Source organism: Lonchura striata, chromosome 9, assembly GCF_050655825.1.
Source record: "Lonchura striata isolate lonStrDom1 chromosome 9, ASM5065582v1, whole genome shotgun sequence".
In the NCBI taxonomy this organism is placed as follows: domain Eukaryota; kingdom Metazoa; phylum Chordata; class Aves; order Passeriformes; family Estrildidae; genus Lonchura; species Lonchura striata.
The window spans coordinates 23,307,835-23,333,324 of record NC_140711.1 but is presented as its reverse complement, the minus strand read 5'-3'; the positions used below and the strand labels follow the sequence as shown (position 1 = coordinate 23,333,324).

Here is a 25,490-nt window from a genome sequence, read left to right as displayed (position 1 = left end):
CAGCTTTACATCATTTCAGACTGGTACTCAGAAAGCGTCTGACTGGCCTAATAGCTGTGTAATCTAGGTATGGCAAGAAGTTACGTAAAGCTGCCTTCACATTCTCAACCTGAGCAGTTTTGTGTGCTTTTTTGGCTGTGATAGCCTTCATAGACTTCTCTAGAGAATTGCTAGTAATTTTTCTTTTTGTATTTAATAAAATAATGCAGTACCTACTAAGATTTATACCTTTCAAGGATATGACAATATTCTCTCCTAAGCAGAAAGGATGAGATGTTGTTTCACTGTATTCAAAATCTTTTATTCAGGATAGTTTAAGACATTCTTAAAAAGCAGTAATTGCTTGTCAGGGGGTGACTGAAGATGGAATACAAAATTCAAACACTGAATAAGAAAATATAAAAATGCAAAGTGAGTCCAAAATGACAAGGTCAGACTCAGAAGAGGAATTTTCCAAATCTAGGTTGATGTTAAGACTTGATTAGCTTCTCACAGAAAAGGTGCTGGCTGTATAATTGACTTGGGGGCTGGAAGATAGATGATCTTTAAGATCCCTTCCAACTCAAAGCATTTTATGATTCTGTGACTTGGATTTACATGCTTGACCATGAAGGGTTTTAAATTCTTTTTCTTTTTTTGAGAAACCTTCAGAAATACAGTGAATAATCATCTTTAAAAATTACCTCATTTAAATATTCTTTATTTTTAAAAATTCCATCTCTTAGCATGTCTGTTGTCTAAGAAATCATGTTTTAAAATGAACTGAGCTGAAGCAGTATATTTCATACATAGTTAGTTCAGGACACACTTAACAATTCTCTGGTAACAGATAAACCAAATGGAGCATCTTAAAATATTAGGACCAGGGACACTCAAAACCATCATGAGTAAGTTTAGAACAGTTAAAAATAGTCCTCTCACTTGTGGAACTTGTTGCCACAGAAAGATCTGGATGCAGATACTGTCACTGGGGGCAGAAATTGCTTAGAAAACCTAGTGGGCAGCAGGTCCTGACCTGGATACCAGAAGGACTCAGCAGAAGAGTGGCCTTTAATGTCCCTGGTAGAATGATTCTGGGTGCTGGAAAAGTACAAAGGGAATGCTTTGCAGAGAGGGGCAGGTCATAAACTTCTTCTAACCACAATTGCCTTTTGCCACTGGGAGAGATGGATACTGGGCTGGATGTACAACTGTTCTGATGAAATAGGGCATTTCCTTTGGCTTGGTTTTATAATATTTTTCATTATAATTACTCAGAATCTCTTCCAGAAAATGGAAAAATAAGCAGTGAAATAAATGTTGTGTAAATAATCAAAGACATTTGAAGTATATCCCATCAGTTAAAAGTAAAGTTTCTGTTATTACTGTGCTCCAAATTGCACCCCAATTCATTTATTACAATACTTGTTAATTTTTTCAAATGGGCAGTGATACTGAAGAAAAGCATTGGATTAGGTGATTTATAACATAATTCCCTCAGCCGTCTGTTGTTTGCAGATTGTTCTTTTTTACCTCTTCTGTTCTGGGTTGTTCATTGTGACACTTACCAATTTTTTTTACCATAGCTTATGTATATTTTATGTGTGAAATTGAAACAGTATGAATAAACAGTGGAAAATGTGCAATTCCTGCAAAATTGACTGCAGAAGTAAAGTAAGATTCTGTTCCAACTCTAAAAGGTTTTGTCCTTGATTTCTTCAGAGGAGAAAGATTGGACCCTTTTATTAAAGTACAGCATTGACAAGAACTCCAGGCACAATAAGAGCAGTTAATTAAATATTGGTTGTATTTAAGTCAGAATAATTTATTTTTATCACTTCTTCAGTTCGATATATTTTTTAAAACTTATTTTGTTTTTATATTTATTACTTTTAAGTTTTGTGTATTGCTTTTATGAAGCCATCTCTGTAAATAGTTTGCTGGTAAGAATAGAAATATTTATCCAAACATGGCATTTCTCTTGTGTAGTGTATCAAAACCTCATTTATGACTTTTACTAAGGCTTGACTTGCAACAGTAAGAGGTGATCCACATTCAGAGTTTAAGGATATGGTAATAAACATCCATCCTAAACCTCTTCAGAGCACTGGGAGAGCACATCAAAGAGGCTTATCTTCCCCACTTGAAAAACAGTGTATGAAATGCATAATAAATCTAGAGGGATAGGAAAAGGAGAGCTGACACATAAAGGAGATGATATGCAATAACCAATTCCTCCTTTCCTAAAGTACAGCTGTAATTATTTACAGCTATCCCTGGTTTCTTGGGACCACAGCTGCTATGAGCAGACTGTTCTCTGCCTTCTGCAGGAGTGCTTCACACTCAGGCTGCTGTCACCACATGGCACAGCTCAGTCACCTCTGCAGGCAGCAAAGCCTTTCCCATCTCATACTGTGCTGCTCTGCAGCCACTCCTGTTCCTGCTCCCAAGCCAGAGCCCAGCTAACACAGACAAATGTGGCTTTAGCTGCTTAGAGGTGAGTTCTGGGCTGGCTTCTCTTTATTTTCAGTCTGAAATTCCCCAGAGCTTCAGGCCTTATTGGTCTTGATGCAAAAAACAAAAAAAGATTTGCAGTTCTTAGGGTGGCTCTGCACTGAACAGGAATGCCCCCAAGTAGGACAGAAAAATATGCAAATGTGACATGTCTTATTTTTATCTATTGGGTGTAAACAGGATGGCTCCAATGCACATGCCGTGTTAGACAAATTTGCTTTGGTTATGGTTTTCAGAGCAGCAGCTCCAGCTCAAACTTCCCCTCTCTGCCTGCACCTTATTTTTCTTTACCAGTCACCAGTTTTTTATCAAACTTGTAGAAGTTTCATCACCTTGTCTATCAAATTTCATTCAAAGAGACCTTAAGTTCAAAAGCTATTTGGAAGAGAAGACTGTCAAATGAACAGGTTGACAATGTAGTTACAAGAAGTCTTGTTGCTTAGGAGGCCTCAAGGACTAATACAGGGAATAAAAAGGGTGTCAGTATTTCTTGTCTTGTGTCTTGTCCTCAGTGTCTTTGGCTGCAAATTGCTTTTCAGAAAAAAAGCAGTCTAATTGTAAATTGATTAATGTAAGGATATGTTGGAAAACTGACCTTTTTGTAGAGAGGCTTGAGAGGCTGGGGGAAAAGGTGAGGTTGAGAATTTGATGTTAAGAATGGAGTCAGAGGGAGTTCTACATCTCAGATGCAGAAGAAAATGCTTAACTATGAAGTGTGTGCAATAGGTTCTGAAGTCACACAAATAGAATTTATACTTAGTTTTATTATAAAAACCTTGTTTTTAAAACCCATCTTAAGAACTTTGGTGTCTGGGTCTTGCTTTTAAAAATCTTCTGTTTCCTTTGAATATTACTGTTCCTATTTTTGCATTCATCGTGCCTCACCTATATTCTGAGGTAAAGGTTTGAAAATATTGGATAAAAATGTCAACAGTCCTGGAGGTCATTGACCATCATTTATCTGTGCCTGAATAAAAAATGTTGTTCATGTGAGATTGGAATGTTTGCTCAAACAAACATCAGACCACATTTTAGAGCACATATTGCCCAGATAAGTTATTAACGAATGATATTATATCATAATATCAATGTGTTGAAAAACAGTAAAACAAAATTGAAAAGTGAATTGGGAATTGTCTGCCCAAATCCATCTGCTTCTCATCTCCAACACTGGATGAAGGGCTTCATTGTGTCACTGGCCTGTTTTCTGCAGGACAAGGACCAGCAGCACGTAATAGTCCAGAGTCCTGGGAGGAGGAGAGGAGCACTTGGGGTGTAGCTGGAGGCATTCAGGGTGTGTTACTGCCCAGCTGCTTTGCTCACATTAGCTGGAAGCTGAGGCCAGGCCAGAAGATGGAGAGGTTCAGCACAGCCTGGGTATGTTTTTAAGATGATTTCCTGTCTCAGAGAGTCACTGTGTGGAGACAAGCTGCCTATGTGGGTGTGCTGGAGGGAGAATGCTGCAGTGCTGGCCCACTCACAGACTGGCATAAAGGTGCTGAATCAGCAGCAGATTTGAAGTCCCGATGAATAAATGCTACCAGCTGTTAATAATATCAATGCCATATGGAGTGCTGCAGTATCCAGGTATGTCCTGAGGACAAAGGAAACACAGAAACTATACAACTTCAGACTTCCTCTTGTAATTCAAAATTTAATCTTGGACATCAGTACCGGGACTCCATTATGGCAAACACTGGTGGTGGCCCAGGTGACAGTGAAACTGGATATGGACTCTGTGCTGGAGTGGCCACAGCAAATAAAGGAAATGCTCATGACTCCACACTGACCACTGGTGCTTTGCTGATCTGTGCTGGAGGTACAATTACTGCTCAAATAAACACCCCTCCTTCTGTTTATTTTTAAATCAGAGAAGTCTTTGAACCCAAATCCCAAATCCAAGTTAGGGAAATTATTGATTCAAATGTAATCTCTGAGCCTCATCAGCAAAACAGGCTATACAGTATCCAAATGGAATGCTCAAAACTGGGCATCCAGACTTTCCAGTTTCCCCTGCTTATGTTCACACCAACTCCACTCCGTTTATCTTCACTCACTGTGGCTGTGCAATTTACTGTTATAAGGAGCCATAGTCAAGAAAAAGAACTGAGTGAAATGGGGTTGTATCTAGCAGTCAATGAAGCTGATTTCTTCCCCAGTGCTCCTGTAGGGGAAGTATCTGGTTGTGTATGTTGATAAAAGTCTCAGTAGTGTCATTAAACTGATGGAACCACAGTGCGAATAGAATCGACATGCAAACAGTTAATAAAAAGGACTGTGCAGCAGAAGTGAGAAGTGTGGTGATTAACTGAAAAGAGGAGCAAACCCAGTGTTGTGAAAATCCCTGAAGTGTGACAGGCTGTTGCCCCAGTGCTCTGTTCCCTGACTCACTGAAGGCAGCCCTGGGTGCTCGGTGTGAGGGCATGGAGCAGTGCCTGGGATCCAGATTTTGGCATATGGTAGATCAGCAGTTCCTGTCCAGGGAAGGAGAACACACTGGTTGTGTTAGAGAAACCCGAGCTGGCAAAGGTGAAATTTCCCGAGGGAAAAACAAAATGCTGTAATTCGATGACTTGATAAAAAAGGGAATGCTGACACAACCTAGAGCTCCTACTGCAATAAGAATTAGTTAGAATTTGAATTTTAGGATTTTTCAAGAACTATCTGATTTTGAGTTTTTCTACTCTGAAATGAATTAAACCAAAATATATTGAACTTTCTCATAATGTGGGATTGAAAATGAATTATTTTTGGCTCAGTTAATATGTTTCACACATCTGGTTTTTTAGCTTATTTTAATCTTTGAATCAATTAAATTACTTCTTTATATCAAATTTATGTTTGTAAGATTTTTGCAGACTGAAAATGCAAATACAGTTTCTGTGAATATAATTCCACACATTTCAATATTATTTTGGCTCTACTCAAATACAATAATAATTTATATTTTATTTATAATAATAAAATAATATATTTTAATCAACTTGCATAATGCCAGGATACTTTGAAAAAAACATAGTTTTTTGTTGTAAGGCTCTTTAAATGTAGAACTTTTCCAGGATCTCTGGGGATGATAGAGTATCATAAAAGCTTCAGAAACATTATTTTATTGATTTTGTTTTGAAGAAATGGTCTTACGGATCTGGAGGCAACTGGAAAAAGGCTTTATGGTTTCATACAAACCCCTTAGTTATTGCAAATATCAGTGTACTCCTGGCCACAGATGACATTTCTTTCCTATGTTCATTCTTTTTCTTCTTGTCTTCTCATTTATTTATGTTTGTTTTTGTCAGTACAATTACCATGTCTGACTTCAGTGAAATCGATTTTTCTTGGCTGCAGGCTGTCGAGTGTCCCTGTGGCTTTTATTATAAAGCAGTTAATATGACCTATCTCAAGAAAGAATTAGGCTGATTTTTAAATCATTGTTTTTCCTACACAGCAGCATCACTAGAGCATAACAATCTCAATAGCCTGGATTTGATTCTTCACCAGCCAGAATTATGTGCAGAGGCTTTACACATGTGTAGGCTCTTCCACATGCTTTAAGTGAGGTATGAAGCATTAAGAAAAATATAATCTCTCTCGAGATTTTCTGCGGGAAATAAAAAAATAGGCTAAGCTCTTCACGATATAATTAAGTTTACCCACAAAACAGGAAAACCTCAGCAGTGTTTAATGCTACCCAGTGCTGCAGTGCTGCTCCCTGTCCATGCCGTGTCCCATGCTCGCAGCTCGGGCGGGGTTTGGTGCGGGGTGCCAGGCTCAGCGCACCGGGGCTGTTCCTTGGTGGCCCTGGGGACAGAGGCTCCCGGGCAGTGCCGGGGGAGGCCACGGCCGGGGCTGTCCCTCCCCGCTTCCCTCGGGAGCCGCTTGGAGCCGGGGCTGCAGCGTTCCTGCCGAGCCGCAGCTCCCGCGCCCGGCCGCAGCTGCGGCGGCGGCTCCGGCCGGGTCCGGCACACCGAGCGGGCGCTGCGGACACCGCTGCGCTGTGCCGGACTCGCTGCCGTCCCCACACACACCAGGCCTTGCTAGCTCGCTTCGGGGCCTGCCCCAGGCCGGCCTGCCTGCCCCGGCGGTGAGCCGGCTCCTTCAATAGCCTGACTTCCATCAGGCACCACAGGACGGGCCCTGCCCCGCCAGCCTGGTGGTCACACGTGGCTCATCTCCCCATGCCCTGGGGAGCTGCCATCCCCCTCCGGGCCCTGACGGCTACCAAAGATGTTTTTTTTCTGATGTCTTTGGGCTATCTCAGCCCTGCAAGTTCTTTTATCCTCCACAGTTACCTGTCCTTCATGTTCTGCCTGATGGGGGGAATTTCAGAATTAAAAGCCAAATAGTTTTGTTGGAAAAATGCCTCTGTTAAATTTCTTTTCCTAATCTGTTCCTGTGCTTTCGAGAATGCCAAAGATGAAGACTGTAACAAACTATTTATTTATTTGAAGGTGTTACACAAATTTAAAACCATGTTGCCATTTTGCTGTCATTTTGTTGCAGATAGTTGAGGTGCTTTGGTGCTGGCTAGACTGTGGTAGGCCAAAGATGAAGACTGTAACAAACTATTTATTTATTTGAAGGTGTTACACAAATTTAAAACCATGTTGCCATTTTGCTGTCATTTTGTTGCAGATAGTTGAGGTGCTTTGGTGCTGGCTAGACTGTGGTAGGCCAAAGATGAAGACTGTAACAAACTATTTATTTATTTGAAGGTGTTACACAAATTTAAAACCATGTTGCCATTTTGCTGTCATTTTGTTGCAGATAGTTGAGGTGCTTTGGTGCTGGCTAGACTGTGGTAGGCTTTCTAGTTATCAGAGGATGGAGGATGCCTTCTGTCTGCTTTGCTTCTCCTGGACATGAATCTGATAGAGAAGGCTCTTCAGGAAAAGGAAGAATAATGGGTCCAGTGACTGGTTTGGTTAAATCTGCTTTGTTTACTTGAGTCCTTTCTCCATCACACCTGTGGGCAGATCCGACAGCCTTAGGAGGAGCTGGATTTCCGTCTTTATGTTCATTTTGACTTTCTCTTAGGCTATGGAAAGTGATGTCCTCATTTGAAGGGGGTAGAATTTTAACCCAGCCCACTGTTTTTTTCAGGTGTGGGGAAAAGGGATTGGCATCTGAAGGGGAAGCCTGTTGATCCTGCATGGATTTTCCAGGTGTCTGATTAGCTTCCTTGTTTTCCTCTTCAGTGGCAGGATCCTAAATAACAAGGAATAAACATTATCTAAATTGAAGCAGTTCCAAATTCCTTCAGATATGAAGATTACCCTTCAAACTAAGGATCTGCTGTATCTCTAGTCCTCCAAGACCAGCTACAGAACAGAAGCTAAAAGGATAAATGGATGTAGCTACTTCTTTTGCCTGTTGTGATGAGTGCATGAAACTTGGGTAACTACAGTAATATCCACTTGCATTCTCTCTGTGATTTGCAATTTCATTGTAGGGCATTCTGAACACATTCTGCAGGATTGTCTCTATACTCACTCTATTGCCTTTTTATCCACCCAACAACAGTCTGTTTTATCACAAAACAGATTTCTTCCTGATCTGGCCTTATCAATTTCTTGAAGCACATCTTTGTGAATAATAAATCTTAAAAATGGCTAGGCTTTCAAAAGTTCAATACTTGTTTTGTAAGGGAGTATTACTCTTGCAATATTAAGATTAGATTAAGAAATACCTGCTGACTGAAGATTTCACAGGATATTGTGACAAACTGTTCCGCACGACTGTTTACTACAGAGCCTTTGCAGAAACCGATTTTCTGTAAGAAGAAAGTACAAGCATTTTTTTCACATGGAGCCCTGATACTAAGCTCCTATCTTGTAAAATAAGTGATTATGAAAGGCTGAATAGTTATATCTTTTAAGTGTATTTATAGGGATAAACAGCTTGGGCAAATTTTTATTTTGGGATTGGCAACCTCACAAAGGCAGGCAGTGTTTTGACAAAGGCCTTGTGTTTGTAAAGGAGGGTTAGGTAACACAATAGCAAAACTAAGCTGGCCAAACTACAATAGCTTGCTTAAGTTCTCCTGCAGCAGAATATCTCTATGCAGGCAAGCTGTGTGTAGAACATAATATAATTTTCCACACAGAACCAATTTCACGCCGTACTAGTGAAAGAAACTGTGACAAAAATGTTGTTTCTGGTAATTGTGTATAGGCATATACATCAATAGGTATCATGGCTATAAGTATCATGGCTTGGATCTCACTTAAGATGGGGCTTGAATTGTTATCTCTTGACAACATGCCCGTTTAGTCTTCCAGTTTATCTTACAATTTTTTTCCTTAGTTCCTAAATGTTTTCCTTAGCTGACCTGACTGTAGTATGAATATACTCTTCATGCATTGTTTGTGATTTATTGTCTTTGTCTGTTTCTTTGGGAGAAATCCTTTAGACTCATTCAGTTTTGTAAGGTGATTGCTACTCCACCTTTTTCTGAATGGTATTTTTTTTTTTTTTTTTTTACTTATGGACTTCTGGTAAGAATTCAGAACTTTTGCTGAAATGTTTCTCTATTCTAAAGCAGTCTGTAGACTTGCAAGACACTATAGAGCTATGATCCATAAAAAGATGACTGTGGATTTGGGTTCTTGTCTGCAAAGAGCCAAGGAGATAAATACTAAATATTTGAGGAATCATAGTATCTGGAAAACTGTGTTTATACAAGGAAATGTACTTACAGCTACTTCTGGTGGAAGTGGCTCACACATTGAGATGTCAGCAACCGTGTCATCTTTGGAGCAAGATGTCTCCTGAATTAAAAGCTCCACAAAATGTGCAGGACCAATGACCCACTGTAAATGAGAGGCCAGTGGCAATTAGAACTTGTGCATGTCTCAGGAAGAACAAAGAATTTCTACTGAGTTTGAAATTTATTAAAAACATCTGCTATGGAAGGAACAGGTAATACTTGGGCATTACTGTTAGCTGTGTTACAGTGATTTTTTTTTTTTTTTTTTTTTTTTTGCCAGTACTGCTTTATTGCCTAGTCATTTTTTACTTCTTGTATATGCACAATCTTAATAACTCATGGAGTGGTGTAGTGGAAATGGGTTTACATTTTGTCATAAATTAGCATCCACATAGAACTACATAGCCAAAGACCCTCTTCAGTGTCTTGTTGACAATATCTGGTTGTTTTAATGAACAAAATCATTTTACTCTTTCTGAAGTTTGGGTTAGAAAACTGAAGTGATAAAATAGTATATTGTAGTAATATCTGACAGTTTAGATAAAGAAGAAAAACTTTGCCATCTATACATACTGAATTTTAGAGAGACTAGATAATACTGTGGTAAACAAAGAGGATTTAGCCAGGAGATCATGAGCTCTCTGTTAGTCTAAAATTAGTTCTAAACCATGCTTATATTCATTCAGTGAATTACAGGTATGTATTGGAAGGTACGACTGTGCTTTATTAAATACTTTCTACTAAGGGAATTGTGAATTCATGGTGGTGGAAGAAGAAAGAGTTAACAGTGAAGCTTTTCTGGACTTTGGAAGTAAGTCCGTGTCTTGACTTTTGTATTTCTTTTTGCAAGAAATGGAATCAGAGTCTTGGATCACGAAGATCAGGAGTATTCTGAATAAAGGATTCTTGAGGGCTCAACCAAGTCAGATGAGCCTTGGATTACCTGCATTGAAGCTCTTGTGACATTGAGGACTGAGAAGTAATGAGTTTGTTCACTCTCTCCATTGAACTTGGCAAGGCTTCGGACAGCAGCCTCCAAGTATTCAGGCTTAGTTGGAGAATCATCAACTGGGCAGTCAGGACACACTGACCAAATATATTTGCCTGGAACTTTTTATTCAAACACAACAATGTCATTAGAGAAGGCATAAACATAAAAGCATGTTGACAGTGTAGGTCACTGTAAATGCATCTGTGTCCCCAACCCTGCCCACTTGTCCTCCACTCCCCTGGAGTAAGAATGTGGTTTGCATCCCTCAATAATTTTGAATCTTTATGTATTTACAGACCCATAAAAATGTTGCAGCGGAGGCAGACACCAAAGGAAAAATTCAACCTATTGACAGTGGGCTTACTGTTTTTCCTTGCCTTTCACAAACCCACACAATTTTTTTTTGGTTCAGAGGCTCTGCTGAGTGTCCCAGAGGTTAAAACAGTTATTACTGAACTCTTTTGAGCTGCATTACCTCCCTGGCCTTATGATCACTGACTTGAGAAAATCAGGGCAGCTGAAGCTAATGAAGATACTGCAATGTCATAATTATATTTAAAATTTAAAGTAATGCTATTTGGCAAAGAATTCTTCCAGTTCTCCTATAAAGAGTATATTAAAGACATACCTGGTTGTAAAGTGCACTCATAAGTATTCAGATGAGCAATATTTCTTGCCTGATTAATATAGATAATTGCTTTGCATTGACCGTAAACCTAAAACAATATGAACATTTAGAAACAATTAATATTGTACCCTTTACTGATCATCTAGTACCTAGACAGGAGTGGTACATTTTCCTCTTGTAATTATGGAATTCTTTTCAATACAAAAGTTTTGTTAATACTCAAATGACAGTGAAGCACATTTCTAAGCATCTCATTTAAAAATAAAAGGCTAGCTCATCCCCTGGTATGATTCTGAGCTATACAGATGCAGTGCTTGACTGCTGGGTGGCCTGCCCAGGTCCACTCTTCTGGCAGCTGAGAAGTGCCCAAGTGTCACAGAATGCTCCTGGGTCTCTGTCCTGGGCTGGGTCTATGTCTGGAACTCAGAGAGTTTAAACCCAGAGATAATTCAGAGTGTCTGGATTCAGTTACCTGTCTTCCACATTCCCCCTTTTCCCTACAATCATAAGGAGAGTGGTAGGAAGGACCATAAATCAACTTTGTGGCATAGTAGGGTCATTCTTACACACAAAAAACTCTGACATTATGGCCAAAAAAAAATACTGGCCTGGTAATATCCATTGTGCTTTTATATTTAAGAGTGGAAAGTATATTCTCTGAGAGCTTCTTAGATATTCCTACATGTGTGCTCAAGGCCTCTGGACATGCATTTCTTGGCTTCACTGAAGCCATATAAACCATATAGGCTTTGTGCCCTTTTTCTGCTGAAAACACTCTAATGAGAAAGGAGTAGAATTTTTTTTTTCTAGTTTTTCATTAAAGAGTTAAAATTGATTGGCCTTAGAAGCAGTCCAGGAAAATTTACTCATAACTTTCTTTATATATATATATGAGTCTTGTTTCTTGTCATTCTTCATTTTCTAAGCATTTTTTTTTCAGTTTTTCAGAGCAGTTTTGGTCACCTGTAGCAACAGTCTTGGACCACTTTCTGTCTTCGCAGCTTAGCTTGGTGAGCTTTCTTTTTTCTCCTATTTCAGTGCAATTTTTACAAAGTTGTCAGAATAAAAGTGGAATTAAAGTAAACAAAAAAATCACATGTTATATAAAAGTGTTTTTCTTTTATTCCCTCCTTGACAGGCTATCTTGAAAACAAACTCTTATAGGGTTGCTGTAAAAAGTAAACCATTATTCTAAATAGTGTCCTAGAATGGCTATTTAGTTTGGCCTCCTTATTAGCTCTGGTCAAAAATTTTCTTTTAATTTCCACTTTTTAAAAGAAATCTTACCAGTATATAAACTGACTAGAATGTACATAGTAAAATTGTGGATGCTATAAAATGGCCTTTGATTTTTTCCTGAGCTCTGTTGCCTGCTAAAAATGCAAGTGTAGGGGTTTTGCAGTCATCAGTAGTAACTGAGTAACTCATCCTATGTGAGATTAAATAGAAAAATAAAATCCTTACAGTTGAATGAGCAGGTCTGGTGTTACAGTTCTTCCACAACTTTTTGCTGAGTACATGGCACTCAGTATCTACTACATCCAAGATGAGATAGAACACAGAACCAGTGATCTCCTGGAAACAAGAAATAAAAGGGTCACATCCCAGTTTTGTATCAAACAAAGTAGGGACTCATAAAAAGGAGAGATTAAGAAATGGAAAACACACAGGTGGAATGCAGAGATATCCTGAAAACTGAACACTCTCTGTGACAAAAATGGCAAATCAGGTGAAATTCAGGTCCTGTTAGAACAGGCTTAGTCATGCAGCTAGCCAGCTTTATATAAAGAACAGTCCTTTGGTCAGTTTAATTCTTCTGATTCTGGTACCAACCAGAACCCAAGAATAAAGAATAAACATGTTGATGTTTTCACTGTCAACTGCATTTTATTATCAGATCTGAAAGGTAGGTTATTTTGCCTGAAATAAGAATGAGATTGTAAATACCACAACTAATAGAAAACTGCTAACATGAAACATTCCCAGCAGGCATTAGAAAGATAAATATCTTATTTCTTAGGGCAGTGTCTTCTTCCAGTGTGCATGCTTTGCACTTGCTGTAAAGAGGCAAAGGCTGCATTGATAGAGAAGCTTAAATATTCTCTCAGCTGTCAGGGAGTCCTGTGAGAGACCTTGCAGAGTCACATGGATGTCTCAGACTCACTTAAAGCTTCAGTCCAGTTCTGGCCTGTGCTTCAGTCCAGAAACCTTTATTCAGTTCACTGCAGCACAGAGAAATTCAGGCTCATCTTTCCAGGCAAGAAGTACAAGGAGGGACTAAAAATACAGCTTTGTATATCTGCTGCTTACATTGTGTAGTGCAGGAAGATGAGATGCTGCATGGTGCAGCTCCTCATTCTGCTTCCACTGTAGACTCGGGTAAGCACCTTTCCAGCATATTTATCAAGGATACAGCTTAGTTGGATCATGTTTTATTTATATCCTTAGTGGAAAGCTGGAAAGAGGGCAGCTGTCATTTATACAACCTAAAGAACTTAGATGTGAGTGTTAGCTGCGTGTTTAGACTGAGATTATGTCTTTGCTGCAGGGGGAGAAAAACCAAAACTGACAGCAGTGTTCATTCATCCCTGCTTGATTTCATTGGTTTGTGGAGAAAACTCTAAATGGGGCAACAGTCTTGTGGAAGTCTGGGGCCAATATCTGTATCATTTTGGCTTTAGTTTTAGCCTCTGTTTAACAGTGACCAAATGTCAGTCCATAGGGCCTATGAAGCTGGAGTACTGTTGGTGTTTTGGTCTTCATACTGCTTAGAAAACCACTAAGTGATGTCTGCTCTGGAGTTCTGAGCAGATGGAGAGATACAAACTACTCTGATCACACCTATAGAGATCTGAGGGATGGGGATTTTATTTGAGCTCTACCATGTATACTAGTAATATTAAACCTTTAAATATGAAAGCGCAAAACTAAAATAAATATAAAGAATTATTAAATTGTTTTGTTACCATTGTCTCTTAGTTATTTTCTTACATATGCAACTTCTCGTGCTTTCTACTGTTTTTTGTATTTTCATATTATCTTTCTTTTCCTAAGTGTTCTATAAAGTGATCTGGTAATGCCTTACACTGAGATCTCAGGGCTTGCTTACACTAATCCTGAGGTTTAATTTGAAGGCTGTGGAAAGATCAAAAGTTATTTTGACAAAGAGTGACACCGAAGTGCAGCAGTGCTCTTTGTGCAGTGGCACAGCAATATCCCCACACCTGGCTGCAGAGATCCTTCTGTGGAAGGGACTAATCATAATTTTCTTGATTATGATCCATTGTTACATACAAGATATCTAAACACCCTGATGATAATTCTCTTTAATATGATAGCTAATACAGCTTAAATCAGTAAACACAAAGTAAAATCAGTTAAAAAGTAATTGCTATTTGCTGAAAATGTGTTTTGGAGTAGTGCAGCATTTGGTACAAGTTTGTAACTTTAAATATGACTTCTATAGGAAAAAAGCCATCACTAAGACTATCCACATGAAGAAGAAATAGCCAAGAAAAATGTGCATCTTTAAGGAGTCTTATATTTGGAATTAGTGACTTGAGCTTTCAAACTGGTTGTTAAGGTATTCCAGAGGCAAAAGCACACAAATACCTCATTAAAGAAATGTTCTTATAATCAAATGTGTTTGGTGTTAGATGGGTTTCCTCAACTGAATCATGAATATTGATTATAAAGAGGGGTGATCTTAGAAACACTAAATGCATCCAAGGCAGACCATATTGTATTTCTTGTTGCCTATAGGTCTCTTGTATAATACCAGCTCTAATAAGCAGATAAGTTTATTATAAAATCTACACATCTTTTGGTCTACCTGCTTCTTTATGTATCATTCTCCCCAAGGGAAAGGATAATTTGGAGCTTATTCAGAACTCAGCAGATCACTGAAGATTTAATCATCCTTATTTTAATTTTCATTACAAGACTGTTATGCAAAGGCCTTTTGATATCTGCCTAGTATTGAATAAAAAGTTGTATGTCTTTCCATTGCCAAAGAGATCCCTTCCTCAGCACTGCAGGTGCCAGGCTGCAATGTGTGCTGGGCACTGGGTGCCAGAGGAGATGTGGCAGCAGCGTGACCTGGTGCAAGGGAAAGAAATGAAATATTTTGGCATGTTTTTTGTAATTTTGGTTAAGTGCCTGTCATTGAAACTAATTGTGAGTATCTTATATGAAAGCAAGCTCTGTCCTACTTGCATATAAGTTAATAGCAGATGGCTCATTAGTTTCAATTAGAGTAAAGCTGAACCACAGGTTGCTTAAGGGCAGATTTGAATTTGAAGTAACTTTGAAAATGTTTTTATCCTCAGTACTGCTTGAGAAAGTGAGAAGGAGGACCACTGACTTGTGCACAGGGAAAAAAAAATTTCTTAATTTTTTTGAGAGGAATGGGAGGTGGCATAAGGCTGTTACTGTCCATGAACCCCTTGACGTTGCTGACTGCTCCTTATGTACTCAGTCCCAGCAGCAGCAACCATGGGACAAAAGGCTTAGAATGTCTAGTTTGTTATTGCAATGTCTTGAAACACCTTATTTACTGGATACAATAATAGATAAAAAAATAAAATAATAAAAGTAAATAAGTAAATTAAACCCCCAGATGAACAAAGTATGCTTGCTTTAAAGCAGTAAGTTAAGTCTTTAGGAAATGGAGTGACAGACAAATCACAACCGAGGATCTGTAGTAGATAGGGACAGGCGAACGGAAGATTTCGGGATGTGACGGAAAGAAAGACCCCTTCCCCCTCTCACCCTGCAACATGTTATCCATTTACCCCAAAGAATGTAACCACACCTAACCCAGTAGTTTTCCACTCCTGACTAACCCTAGAGACCCTACCAACCCCCCCTGACGTAACAGAGTCCCCCAAGACTATTTAAACCCATGAGATAAGATAATAAACGCTTTCGACCGTCCACCACACTGGTGCCTGCGTGTGTCGTTGGCCCGAGTGGCCCAGGGGAGACTGGGCTGCCGTGCTGTTCCTTGAAACCAGGTCGCCTTGCCTTCCCCTGAAGGCAACATAACTGGTGCCGAAACCCGGGAATAATTCGCTCGGGCAGCGGGTGTCGCCTGGACAAGAGCAGCGGCCAGACCGGTAAGACCGTGTTCTCGGCAAGGGAGACGTCCCAGGACCCGCGATCATCATGGATGCCATTGCCAGGGTCGTAAGTGAGGTTCATAAGCAATGGGGAATTGAGTGTAAGCTCAAAGACTTTTATCTTGCTATAGCAAGGCTGCTTGAGCTTGGGGCAATTGAACGCCCTGTGGATGTTTTGCATCCGGAGATATGGGAAAAATGCACAGCCGCGCTGGCCGAGGACACGAAATCCTCAGGCAGCGGCAAATGCCTTAAGGCGTGGGGAAAAGTAGAGAAAGCCCTGCGCAGAGCAATAGAAGAGCAAGAGACATGGAGCGCAGCGCGTACGTGTTTATTGGTTACACCCAAGCTAGGGGTAGGAGCGGCAACGCAAACTACCCCTGAGGACGATCCGCCCGGGAGCGGGGATCTGGGGGGGCCCGGCGCGTCGCCCCCCTCCCCGGGCCGGGGCCCGGGACCCCCCGCGGAAACCTCCCAAAAATCCGCGGCTTCCCCATCCGCCCCGCCACCGCCGGTCGGTGACCCGGTACCGGAGGTGCAGCGGCGCGCAGAGCTCTGTTGGCGGGGACTGGCGGGGGAAGCCAGAGGCGCGGGAGCCGCGGCTCGGGAGGGGATGCTGCCCACGCCGCCTCCATACGCCTTTGAAAATGGCGCCGGCAGCCAAGGGGAGGGGCGGGGCGCGGGCAGTCTCGGCGCGAAGAGCCCAGAGGCGCGGAGTTTCGCTAATGCGCGTGTGCGGGAGAAAGAGGAGGAGAGCGGCAGAGGGCTCGGAGCCAATCGGCAGCCGCGCCTGACGCTGCCACCATATAAGGGAGAAACCCACCCCTGCAGGAGGCAGGGCGAGCCTGGGGGGCGGCAGCGGCGCCACCCCCGGGGGGAGGAGCGGGGTCGGAGCCGCGCAAAACGGCACCGAGCCCCGGAAGTGCGCTGGCATTCGACTTCCGACTCGGAGTCCAGCAGCAGCTCCGGCAGCTCGGAAGAGCTGCCGGGAGCCAGCTGGGACTCTGAGACAAAGAGAATAGAGCCAATGCAATTTAAAACAAAACCAAGTAAAGCTTTAAGCCGCACCGAAAAGCAGCCACAATACGAACCAGCCCAGTTTACCGACTGGGGAGAAATAAAAATAGCCTGTGCTGAATGGTCCCCAGCGGCCGCCGTACAAGCCTTCCCGGTGAGGATCACCGGCCCGGAAGGGAACCAGCAGAGGGTATATGCCCCGGTAAACCCAAAAGATGTACAATCAATTGTCAAAGCCATTGCAGAAAAAGGAATCAATTCGGCCATGGTCTCTACACTAATTGATGGTCTTTTTAGTAATGACGACCTGCTTCCCTTTGATATCGAGCGAATAGGTCGTATGATACTTGATGGCGCGGGAATGATTGTATTTAGACAAGAATGGGAGGATAATTGTACAAAGCTATTAGCCCAAGCATCTGGCGCGAGGCAGCCACTACACAGATCGACTTTATCCAGGCTTATGGGAAAGCACGATGATATGATCACGCCTCAGCAGCAAGCCACGCAGATGCGGGCTGAGGAGGTCAGGGCGACCACTCAGGCTGCCAGGGAGGCTATTCGTGCAGCCTCCCGGGTCGTAGCCAAGCCATCGCCGTGGTCCACCGTGAGGCAGGCAGAGAGCGAAAGCTTCACGCAGTTCGTAGATCGCCTGCAGGCAGCAATAGACTCCTCTACCCTGCCGGCAGAGGCAAAGGGCCCCGTGGTAGCTGACTGCTTGCGCCAGCAGTGCAACTCTGTCACCAAAGATATCTTACGTTCCCTGCCAGCCGGAGCCAGCCTGGCTGACATGATCAGACATGTAGTGAGGGAAGAACACCTGACACCCATTCAGGCAGCCGTCCACACCCTGACCAGTGCCATGGCGTGTTTCAAGTGTGGTGAGGCAGGTCACATCGCGGTGAGCTGTCCCCAGCCGACACGGCAGCCCGCCGCGGCGCCTCCACCCCAAACACGCCAGAGAGGAGCCTGTTGGAGCTGCGGGAGGAAGGGGCATCTGGCCAAGGAATGCAGGTCCCGGCCCCAGGGAAACGGGAGAGGGAGGGGGCGTGCGGGCTGCACCCAGCCTCCTCCCGCTGCAAATGCAAGGCAGCCCATCTATGCCAACCCCCAGTAGGACGGGGCGCCCTTATACCCCGTACCCCCACGGGAGGCAGCCAGCTTCGTACCCTCGCCAGCGAATTTCGCAACACAGCCTGCGGTACCTTCGTACCCACTACTGCCGCAAGCAGCGCCTGTGCCGCAGGGTCAGCAGGGGACGCCCCAGAACGGGACCCCTGGGTGGCCCTGGCCATGAAAATAGGGAAGGAGCCACCGAAGGTGTGGGGGACGTGCCGCCTTTATGGCAGTCAAGACCCCCATGTCATAGGGCTTCAGTTTTGGGCAGACACAGGAGCAGACTGCTCGATTTTTCCCCAAGCACTGTGGCCCCGACACTGGCAATGCAAAGAAGTCCCCCCAGTGAACGGAGCGGGAGGGCCGTCCCGAGCTTGAAAAAGCACCCAATTAATAGCCATAACGCTTCATACAAAAAAGAGACCAGAACAAACAGTAGCAATCCACCCCTACATTTTGCAAAACTCTCCACCCCTGATAAGAAGGGACATCCTTGCTATGTTAGGAGTCAGGATTACAAATTTATAATAAGGGCCACTGCCGTACACCCACTGCTGCCAATCAAACTGACTTAGAAATCACCAGACCCCGTATGGGTCGAGCAGTGGCCCCTGTCAAAGCCTCGAATAGTAGCCTTGCTAGAACTGGTCGACCTCGAGCTGCAAAAGGGTCACATAGAACCCTCCACCAGCCCGTGGAACACCCCTGTGTTTATATACTAGAAACTACCTTTCTAACCCTAAACGAAACCAAACCGAACCTGACTAACTCCTGTTGGCTTTGTTATGATGTTAAACCCCCTTTCTACGAAGGCATTGCTTTAAACACCCCCTTCAGTTACTCCACAGCCAGTGCCCCCCACCAGTGCAGATGGGACACTCCCCGCAGAGGAATCACCCTGAGTCAAATCACAGGACAAGGCAAATGTTTTGGCAATGCAACTTTAGCAAAGCAGAAAGGCAACTTCTGCACTAAAGTTGTCAAGCCCAACAGAAAGATCGGTAAGTGGGTGGTCCCATCCGCATCTGGAATGTAAGTTTGCCAGCGATCCGGAGTGAGTCCTTGTGTGTTCCTTGCCAAATTTAATGACTCTATTAACTTCTGTGTCCAAGTTCTGATTGTTCCTAGGGTCCTATACCACTCAGATGAAGAAGTGTACCACCTTTTCGAAGAACCTGACAGACTGCACAAAAGAGAAATAATCACAGGTATAACTATCGCAATGCTGCTCGGCCTGGGAGCAGCTGGTACAGCCACAGGTGTCTCAGCCATCGCGACCCGACAGCACGGACTCTCTCAGCTGCAAATGACCATCGATGAAGACCTGCAGAGGATCGAGAAATCCATCTCCTATCTAGAGAAATCAGTCTCTTCGCTTTCAGAAGTAGTTTTACAGAATAGGCGAGGACTGGACCTCTTGTTCATGCAACAAGGAGGACTGTGTGCAGCTTTGAAAGAGGAATGCTGCTTTTATGCAGATCATACAGGAGTCGTTAAAGACTCTATGGCAGAACTCCGAGATAGACTGGCTCAAAGAAAGAAAGACAAGGAAACCCAGCAGAGCTGGTTCGAATCCTGGTTCAATCAATCACCTTGGCTCACCACTTTAATTTCTGCCCTGGTAAGTCCACTGGCAATACTGCTTTTAGCTGTTACCATAGGACCATGCCTGCTGAACAAGCTAGTCTCATTTGTTCAGGCCCGTCTAGAACGGGCGAACATTCTGTTCGTGGGCCAGCAACAAATGCTGTAAACCAAAAAGTGCGAACACAATCAGCTGCAAAAGCCTTCAAAACTCACCTTGCGAGATTTACTCAGGTTTACCAAAAACCCTTTTTTCCTTACCAAGTTACAAGTTTGTACCTCACTCCAGTGCCTATATCTACGACTACCTCATGTTACTTATGAAAAGGAGGGGGGAGATGTAGTAGATAGGGACAGGCGAACGGAAGATTTCGGGATGTGACGGAAAGAAAGACCCCTTCCCCCTCTCACCCTGCAACATGTTATCCATTTACCCCAAAGAATGTAACCACACCTAACCCAGTAGTTTTCCACTCCTGACTAACCCTAGAGACCCTACCAACCCCCCCTGACGTAACAGAGTCCCCCAAGACTATTTAAACCCATGAGATAAGATAATAAACGCTTTCGACCGTCCACCACACTGGTGCCTGCGTGTGTCGTTGGCCCGAGTGGCCCAGGGGAGACTGGGCTGCCATGCTGTTCCTTGAAACCAGGTCGCCTTGCCTTCCCCTGAAGGCAACAGGATCAAAAATCTCCAGTGTTGAGATATCTTTGGCTCAGGTGAAGGGTGAAGTAGGGAGAGGACTGGGGTGGTTTGCAGCATGTCTGCCCCCACCATGCTGCACTCTAGAGTGGTCATAGGGGGCTCTAATTATTGTCAATAGGAAATAACCCCAGGAAGGGGTCTGAGTACCAAACTCCATGAAATAGCCCCAGGAAGGGGTCTGAGCACCTAGCTCCCTGCTTGCTGATGTGGATTCTGGGCCAGCTCACCTGCATCATGTAGAAAAATTCTGAAGAGACCTGATCCAGTTGTTCAGTGGGCACATTCTGTCACCTGAGCAAGGCAGTATAGAGACCATAGTGCAAAACACAGCAGAGCATCTTTAGCTGTGAAATCTCATGTTGCTGGAGTCCACAGTGTGTCTGCAGGAGCCATGTCCTTGTAAGAGCAGCAGGAAGAAATGTCATATCCTTGCTAGCACAGGTCTAAGCATCTGGCAATGAGCCTAATTTTCTTTAGAGTTCAGAAGTGAGCTTTTCAGGTAAGCTTATGGGAAGTGACCAGTCATTGCAGGGAATGCCAGCAGCAGGTTTCCATAGTGCCTAATCTGCTGCAGGCCCTTGTGAATTCATTTCAGGCTGTCCCTAGTTAGTGCCAATAGATTCAGTTATTGTAGCACAAAATTGTCATAAATTAAGCACACACAGAGAAATACGATACTTGAGGAAATGGGAGTGATATTCTGTAGGTATTTCCAGTGCATTTTTTGCCCTTGAACTGGTTTCAGGTTTCTTCTGGAGAATGAGTCATCTTTTAGAGGTCTGTGAAGGAATTCCTTGGTCCCAAGCAGGATGTGTTTACACCTGTTAGTGCTCATATCTTTTGTGCAAAACACACTATGACTTACTAGCCTTTGCACTCCAACTGCTCAAGGCAGTGGGAGGAAGGTGTAAAATGAAATTAAATCAGAGTAGTGGTGTTTCATATCAAATTTGAACTGATGCCTGGAGCAATTCCAAGGGCCTGCAGCAGAGAGTCATGACTGAGATTTGCTCTCTAATTGCCCACAGTGTGATGAAATTGTTTCTAGTCTGTGCATAAAGTTGACATGGCCTCTGGAGTCCTGTGAATAGAGCTTTGCATTTGCCTTTGGAAATATTTCTTTATTCAAATAGATATTTCTGAGAAATAGACACAGGGAGGAACATATATTGAGCAAGAGGGTGACTTACCTGTGGCTGTTCTAGGGCACTGATGATTCTGTAGAGGCTGAGTACGTAGCCCTCTTCTCGGTCAGCATTGATCTGGCGGAGAGCCAGGTCTGCAGCCTCCTCCACTGCGGGGTCATCGCAGCGAGGGCAGAGCAGGGCAGCCCCTGCTCCTTGGGCAGGAGGGGCAGCAGTGCAGGAGCAAAGCACCTGTATGCCAAAGAGCATCCAAACAAGCCAAACCATTCTGCCTAGAGAGCCAGTGCTGCAGATGAGGGTGGTCAGTCAGGACAGAGGGGCTGAGACCTGAGTGAGATAACAGATCTTTATAGTGGAGCTGTGTCTCTTTATAAACTTGTGCCCCCTTTTTATTGCATACTGACCATCACCTTTAAACCTACAGCTGCAACAGTAAACACTAAGTCAATGATTACAAGGTTTTACAGAAGTGTTGTTGCTCCCTCTGAGACCAGACAGCACTTTTTCCTTCTGGCTTTCCATCTCTAAATTTGACTTCACTGGGCAGATCATGCAATTTTGACCTCATGGCAAGGTATAAGAATACACACACAAATCTGCTTCCTTAAGAAACCAGATTTGTTTGAATAAATCTCTGTGCAGAACAGGCCTGGCTCCAGTTCTGTTCTGTCAGTGATCCAGTTCTTCTGCCAAATAAAATGAAGACAAGGGTCTCAGTAATTTGAACAGAAAATGGATAAATGCCACAAGGTTGACTGATTTTGCACTTTGTATTTGTTAAGTGACAATTTTAAACCATTACATTGACTCTATTATATGCAGTCAGTTTGGTTGTGATAGAAAGCTCAGTTTGGATTCATGCTGTGAGCATTTCTACTCATCTGGATGCCTACAGTTGAATGCTACCACTTAGCCTTGGAGGCATTGACACCCCTCAAAGGTCATGGCAAATTCTTCCCGGAGAAACTTCAGTTTGAAATGACAGCAGTGTGCCTTGTGAATAACCTGTCAGGAACTCCATGATGGAGACAAGGGGGAATAGCTTTACAAGTAGCTTCTATCTTGAAGATCTGGAGAAGGGGTAGGGACCAGGGACCATTACCTGGAGAGAATCCCAGTTCAATGTCACTGGTTTTCTACTAAGGGGCAATTCTTAAGCATTTCACCTTGAAGGATATCAGAAGCTGGGTCACCAGGTCCCTGGCTCTCATTTTTTGTCATGGGACTCTGTGATTGCACCTTTCTGCTGGAGGACACCAAGTACCTTTAAGTTTGAAAGTTGTATTGAATGAGGAAGAAAAAATGCAAGTGAAGGACATAATTGTCTCTTCAATACTACTATGATATCTGGAGTAGTTAAAGATTTCTACATTGCCACTTTTTTACTGGCTGTGTAAAGAATCTTAGCCCAGAAGTATTTAAACCATCTGGGAGACAGCAGAATATGTCCCAGGGAATGTGCATAGAAAGCTGGGATAATAGATACAGCCAAAAGACCTGCAACAGCACTGGAGCTGAAACTCTTCTAAGAAGACTGTTTGGTGGAAAACCCCGATTGCAGGACAGAAGGGACACATGGCTGCTGGAGTGAGCCCCTCACGTGTCGGGTGAGGGATAATGCACAGACTGTGTCCCAGAGGGATGGGATACAAAGGGTGAATGTTGGGATACAAGGGGTGAATGTTGAGAAACACTGCTGTAGCCATAGTACAGGAACTACAGCAGCAGCAATGCAGACTTGCTCCCATTGTTCCTTGTGCCTGGGGAAGCTTCCCCTGCGGCTAAAGGATAATAACTCATTTTCTTTATCCTTACAGTGCATGGCATTTCTATGGAGATGGGTGCCAGTTAGTACTGGCTGTGTTGGTGCTTCTTATAATAGGGGATTGTTATATCCCTGACTCTGTTCTTTGTACTCTTCCTCTGCCTGGAAAGGAAAAATTTCTCTGTTGAAGTAGCTGACCTCAAAACATGGACACAGCTGGGAAATCCAAGCATGTTCAGCCAAAGCAGCACATGAAGTATATGAGCTTTTGCGAAACAGCTTCTGAAAAAGCTGGAAAAACATTGTTAGCCAGCAATGCAGACCTGGCAAAACTCTTCATGCTACATTTCAAGGAATTGTATTTCATGTACCACCATTTCATATGTCTCATTGCCCAGAGAATCAATTGTTAAGTAGTGAATCTGTTAGTAAGGCCCAGGTGCATGAAAATGGGGCTATACTGGTGGGAGACAAAGTGGTTGCTTTAAAGCAGTCACCGAAAACAGATCTGTAAGGAGGCATGATGTGTCCTTAAGAGGACAAGTGTTAAGGAGAAAGAAAATGAAGTGCAGCTACCAAAATGGAATGCACAGAGAAAATTTTTTTCTTCCTGTTTTAGAAAGCAAGGGATTGTTTCACCAGGTATAGAACATCTGTGAAGTATGGAGACTGCAGATGTTTCTGCTACATATCTTTTCTTTATGTGGTTTGAAAAGGCAACAAGAAAATGCAGCATTTCTGGATTTCAGGGAACCTCAGGGGCAGGGATCCCTTCTATAAACATTGTTTCTGCTATAAGAAGATTTTCTAAGCCTGGAAAACATTCTCTCTTCTATGAATTAGTTTCTATTTCATTATATAGAAGACAATTTCTATGGTTTAGTAATGGTGATTCCTAGTTTTGAAAAGTTTCATGTATCTGGTGTCACAGTGATGCAAAACAAAATAGTTGCAGTTTCATTAAATCCTGTGCTGTGTCTCATGCAGTGAGATAGGAAGACCTCCTATCTTACTGCATTAAGAGATTTCTACAGCTTAATATTAGCACTTTTTGATGGAATGGCTGCATGCAGGTTATACTGGAGTCTCTGCTCTACAGAGAAGCAAAACCTCCCTGAGCCACTGACTGGCTGTGGCTGGTGCATTTGCCCACAACATGCTTCCTGCAAAACTCAGCATTTGCTTGAAATGTGAGAGCAGCTATCTTCACAGGCAGAGCTTGCCCTCAGTGTGCTCCCATAACATTAGGCTGTGGTTTATAGAGTCTGGGCTGATTTTCCTTTTCTTTACACACCCAGCTGAAGCACTGGTGCAAATGCCAATGATTTACCCCTTCCCCATTGACACAGCAGAGCAGAACCTTTCTGTATTGTGAGCTGTTGCACTAGCACCAAGAGCAAGTGTTAGTTGTGTTGCTTACTAAGTACTGGATGATTGTAACTAGGAGAACAGGACAGGTTATTTGAAAGAGTTCAGAAATGACATGTGTTCTGCAATTTTTTGCTGCCTGCATGATAATTATCTTGTAGCAAGTGCTGTTCCTGGTTAAACATTCATGACTGTCTTTGAGACTGTTCCCCAGGGCCTGCAGAATTCCAGTCTGGCTGGCAGTAAAGATCCTTCTGGCCCCAGCCCCTTATTAATTCTCTACCTAGAATAGATTCTGCCTCTAACATGTGCCAGAAATTCAGAGAAGATTTGACTACTACAATAATGGTAAATTGCCATCCCTGTCAGGGTCCTGTTATATGAGATACATGCCAGTCATATATTTTTTATTCCCTTGAATTGGCACTTCCTCATATGCACACAGACCGTGCAGGACCCCATGATTATACTGCACCTGTGTGTCTGCTGGAAGACAGACAATACACATGTGTTTGGTTGCAGGGATTGATGCTTTCAGCCTGCCAGCAATGACAGTGTCCTCCTGACTCTCTGCTCTTTTCATAGACATGGATGCTCTTGTGCCATGTCCAAAAGTTTTGAGGTACTTCTGGTGCATATCAAAAGTAGGTACATGGTGGGAAACATTATAAGTGGAAGGGAAAAGTACTTTTTTTCCTGCCACCTCTTTAATGTTACTGGTGTGTGATCAAAAGGGAGGACTGACCTGATTTTCCGCAGTGCTCAGCACCCACACATCCCAGTGAAGCTGATCAGAAGTGCAGGAGCTTAGTGTTTTTGAAATCAAGCCCAGAATATGACTCATAATGCTG

The 25,490-nt window shown here is 42.9% G+C and overlaps 2 protein-coding genes across 4 annotated transcripts in view; one reads left to right on the top strand and one right to left on the bottom strand.

Annotated features, from left to right (window-relative positions):
- Positions 1-25,490, top strand: part of SENP5 (SUMO specific peptidase 5) — a 163,242-nt gene that overhangs the window by 45,411 nt on the left and 92,341 nt on the right. The gene's annotated exons all lie outside the window — the stretch shown is intronic.
- FETUB (fetuin B) lies at positions 7,037-25,391 on the bottom strand. Of its 2 annotated transcripts, none has more exons than XM_021543809.3 (7): positions 21,552-25,391; positions 12,280-12,390; positions 10,816-10,903; positions 10,140-10,306; positions 9,186-9,299; positions 8,177-8,260; positions 7,037-7,695 (listed from the first exon to the last, which is right to left on the bottom strand). In XM_021543809.3, exons 1-7 carry the CDS (start codon positions 21,771-21,773, stop codon positions 7,279-7,281), a joined length of 1,203 nt encoding a protein of 400 aa, XP_021399484.2. In that variant the 5' UTR covers positions 21,774-25,391; the 3' UTR covers positions 7,037-7,278. The 2 variants fall into 2 exon arrangements, with proteins under 2 accessions (XP_021399484.2, XP_085443399.1); XM_085587273.1 differs by having other exon boundaries at positions 20,589-21,695.